The sequence below is a fragment of the Monopterus albus genome, unplaced genomic scaffold (genome assembly GCF_001952655.1).
Source record: "Monopterus albus unplaced genomic scaffold, M_albus_1.0 scaffold84.1, whole genome shotgun sequence".
Lineage (NCBI taxonomy): Eukaryota > Metazoa > Chordata > Actinopteri > Synbranchiformes > Synbranchidae > Monopterus > Monopterus albus.
This window is the reverse complement of record NW_018127964.1, coordinates 716324-720094: the sequence shown is the minus strand read 5'-3', so window position 1 is coordinate 720094 and position 3771 is coordinate 716324. Positions and strand designations below refer to the sequence as shown.

The window sequence follows — 3771 nt, the reverse complement described above, 5'->3', positions numbered from 1 at the left end:
ACAGCCAGCCATTGTGTCTGGATTGCTTCCTGTACCTGGCATTGGAGGGAACTTACCAGTACAGAACACTAAATTTGGCCTGACAAAGGTCGTCCAGTCTTTAAAAGATAAAGAGGGCCTGCAGCGCCCAAATCGCTGTCATACACCTCAGTCATTTTGTCCATCGGCCTTTTCTTGGATTAATACACTAAATATTCTGAGTTATATGAATATTTTCCTGAGTCAGTGAAATCTTTGTAAGTAGTTGTTTGTAAATTGGTCTTTGCAACAGTGACTTGTTAGCCAGAAAAACTAATAATGGTAGAAAAAACAATTCAGTAGCTTAAAGTATATTTCTGTTTTCCTAACAAGGAGTGTCTGTCAGTGTTACTGACATTAAAAGTGTTACAGAAGGGTCATTAGCTCAATGTCACCATGTTTCTTTGGTGGCTGACTTCACACATCTTTTCATGAAATCTCAAACTTTGTCATCTATCGATGCATTTCTGATATATTTGTTTTACATAGTAATTAGCTAAATAAACATTTTTGTGTATACAGCATTACTGTCAGTCATATTTTATGTAGTAATCCAAAAAGGCATCATGATAATTCAAGCAACACCTGGTGCATCCTTTCTGCTTCTGAATATAACAAAGTTTGTAACTTTGAGATGAAGCTGAAGATACTGTTGCAGAGTGGTGTCGAAGTGTATGACACACAATGTTAGTTTATGTAGTTTTTGAATGACAGATAGTAAATGTCTTACTTATATCTTTCTTTAAAACACACAATCCACAGTTTCTTCTATACATACAAACACAATCAAGGCTGTTGTATTTTTTTAACTACTCTACAGTCACTGGGGATACACACTTTGCATTGATCTTTAGGAACCTGCATCATCTTCAGACCCACTGGGATCTGAAGGCTACTGTAGCTAAGGAATCACCTAAGTTTGGGACTGAGGCTCTGACTTTCACTTTTTCCCTTAGTGCTCAGGCAGGTAGACAGAGATAACATGCACATGTGTGGACAGATTTATTTATTAATTTTTTTTTGCAAAGCTACTTGTGAGTCAGTAGCACATTGTTTTGTTTTGGGATTGGTGCAGTAATAATGATTCACATCCATTCTTTACTATTTCTAAAAGCATGAGACATGCTGACTGTTGTGAATACTGTGCTGTGTAAAATGTAATTAAAATCCTCCTCTTCATGTCACCTCTGCCTCAACCTTCTTTGCCATTTTTGTTAACTCCTATTCCCACATCTCCTCCTCCTCCTCCTCCTCCGCCTCCTCCTCTTCTTCCTTCCCAGACTGTGATCATGACACCCATGATGCATCTGTTGTTCCTCCCACTCTTGTTCAGCATTGTGAGTACATAACACTGCCAACTTCTGCTGTGGTCCTTCAGTACTTATTCATAGTAAATACCCGATTGTGTGAACCTGTTAAAAGGTCTGTGAAGCTGTCAGTGTGGATGAATGCTTCGATTTATTCATATTTCTGGGGCCCATTTGGTACATATAAGTGTGCGAAACATCCTCTACAAAGAACATATTGATAATAATCTGCAAGGTTAAGGACGTGTGTGCAAGAAAACCTTTTGTACTTGCAGAAATCATTCATTGGAAGTGTAGTGTTACCAAACTGTGCCTTAGTCCTTTCTCTGTAGACTTTGCTCTCCCATCCTACGGTGCAGTTCCCCCACTTCTCATGTACTTTTGGTTCAATAAATAACTGGACCTGCCCTCGATACCTGACTGCATTCATTTGCAGTGTCATTAAGACAAAAAGGGCAAAGATGGGCGTGAGTGTGAGAGCCTGTACTGCTTTCAGCGACCTTTGACCTTGGTTTCTGTGCTCTGATAGGCTGGTGGGAAGGACCTGGAGGAAAAGAAGGGTCCATTTGAAAACACAGGGCTAGATGTGCCAGAGGGGACACCAGTACCATTTCCCATTCATCAGGTATTACACACATGCCAGCAGGGGTGGTAAATGGAAAAATGTATGTTCCTTTATTGTACTTATTGCTCCACTGCATTTACTTTATTTGACACCTGTTTTTACTTTTCAGATGAAGACTTTACATTAAGAAACATATGATAAGGTTTTAAAATGCTATTCAAAACCCCTTACAGGAGGTCTGGCTGTCACTTATATTTCAGATGTCTGTGAGTTGTTAACATTTCCACCAAAGGTTGAGTTCTCCTCAAAAGGTCTTGCATAATTTCATTTAAGTATTGGTTTCAGGCACATTATCCAGTTTTTCACAAAAAACTAAAATATGAGTAGCTCAGAAAAAGAAAAAAATCCAAATTTATATAGCAGAAATTTGATCCCCCTCTTCCATTAATCATTTCATGGTCCCTTAGATTAACTTGTGACTGTCTGGAGGAGACCTGACCACTAGTCTGGGATCCACTGGACCAAATGAACTAAATCATAAATTTGATCTGGTCATCTCCGTTATTATAGTTTCAATTTAATTCTAACCGCGTTCTTAGAATATTTTTTCTATACACCACCCAGCCACTTTAATAGTCATAGTTAAAGGTGGTGTTGTATTGGAATACATTATTCTCAGAGGTGTTCCTAATATTCTGACCCTCTCATGTATGTAGCTGGGGAGGACAAAAATGTAGACACTATGACCTCAATAATAAACATATAATTGAATTTATACATTTATGGCACTTTCACCAAAACCTGGAACATTCTGAGCTTCATAAACACAGATGTTAAGGTAGAAGTGTTGTGCTGAAGTGCTTGCAACTGTACAGGTGTACCTAATAAAGTGGCCGGTGAGTGTAGCTTCACCTCAATCAGCTGCAACAGTTAAATGCCACCCATGCTTTCATTTTCATTATCTGATAATATAATAGATATTATATCTGTGCCTTGACATTTGGCACTTAAAGTACATTTTGCTGATAACAGTTTTATGCTTTTAAATGCAGGATGTGGTTGTAACAGAGTATTTCTACACCGCTGTACAGTATTGGTGTCTTACTTGAATAAAGTTTTTGAATACCTCCTCCTTACCAGCCAAAAAGATCATCTTGTCAAAACTTAATTATATGAAGTTTTAAGGATTTCAAGAAGTCCAGTTGCTTAACTCTATTTTCTGTGTTACCAGTTTCCCTTCTGTTTATGATCAAAGTCTTACAAGGCTATAAATGAATCTGTTATCATGTTCAAGTATCTTTTCTCCTTTCCATCTTTCACTCCACAGTTTCAGGTGACCCATCCAGGTGTGAATAATTTCAGGGTGAGTGGAGAAGGCAAGGAAACCATTAAGATTTCAAGGGATGGATGGCTCTACCTGGAGAAGCCGCTGGACTGGTCTCTTGATAACCATTACATCATCATGGTACCGTGCTCCGCTTTCTTCTTATTAACACACAGAAAGTTATATCAGTGCACTGTAGTAGCAATTCAATGTAGTTATGTATTCTTGTGTATGTGTGAACATATCCAGGTGGAGGCGTTGGCAGATGACGAAGTAGTAGAGGGTCCAATTTATGTGACTATAAATGTGTTGGATGTCAACAACCACGCCCCGTACTTCAACCAGAGTGATTATACAGCTGTGGTTAGAGAAAATACTGCAACAGGTGTGTGTTAAAAAAGAGGATGAGAAATGCTTCTAATCCTAAAGACAACTGTTTAGTGGGATAGATGAAAATGTGTCCTGTTGCTGTGGAAGAAAGGGTGTGGTTGTACACACATATAGAGCAGTGAGTTCTGTGCAAATTCATCATAGGATATGATAAATAGCTGCCCCCC

The 3771-nt window shown here is 38.6% G+C and overlaps 1 protein-coding gene across 1 annotated transcript in view; it reads left to right on the top strand.

Moving 5' to 3' along the window:
* Window positions 1-3771, top strand: part of cdh17 (cadherin 17, LI cadherin (liver-intestine)) — a 12531-nt gene that overhangs the window by 319 nt on the left and 8441 nt on the right. Inside the window, exons 2-5 of the mRNA XM_020607147.1 lie at window positions 1299-1355; window positions 1855-1950; window positions 3218-3355; window positions 3464-3599. Coding sequence (XP_020462803.1) covers window positions 1299-1355; window positions 1855-1950; window positions 3218-3355; window positions 3464-3599 — 427 coding nt within the window. The remainder of the gene's footprint in view (window positions 1-1298; window positions 1356-1854; window positions 1951-3217; window positions 3356-3463; window positions 3600-3771) is intronic.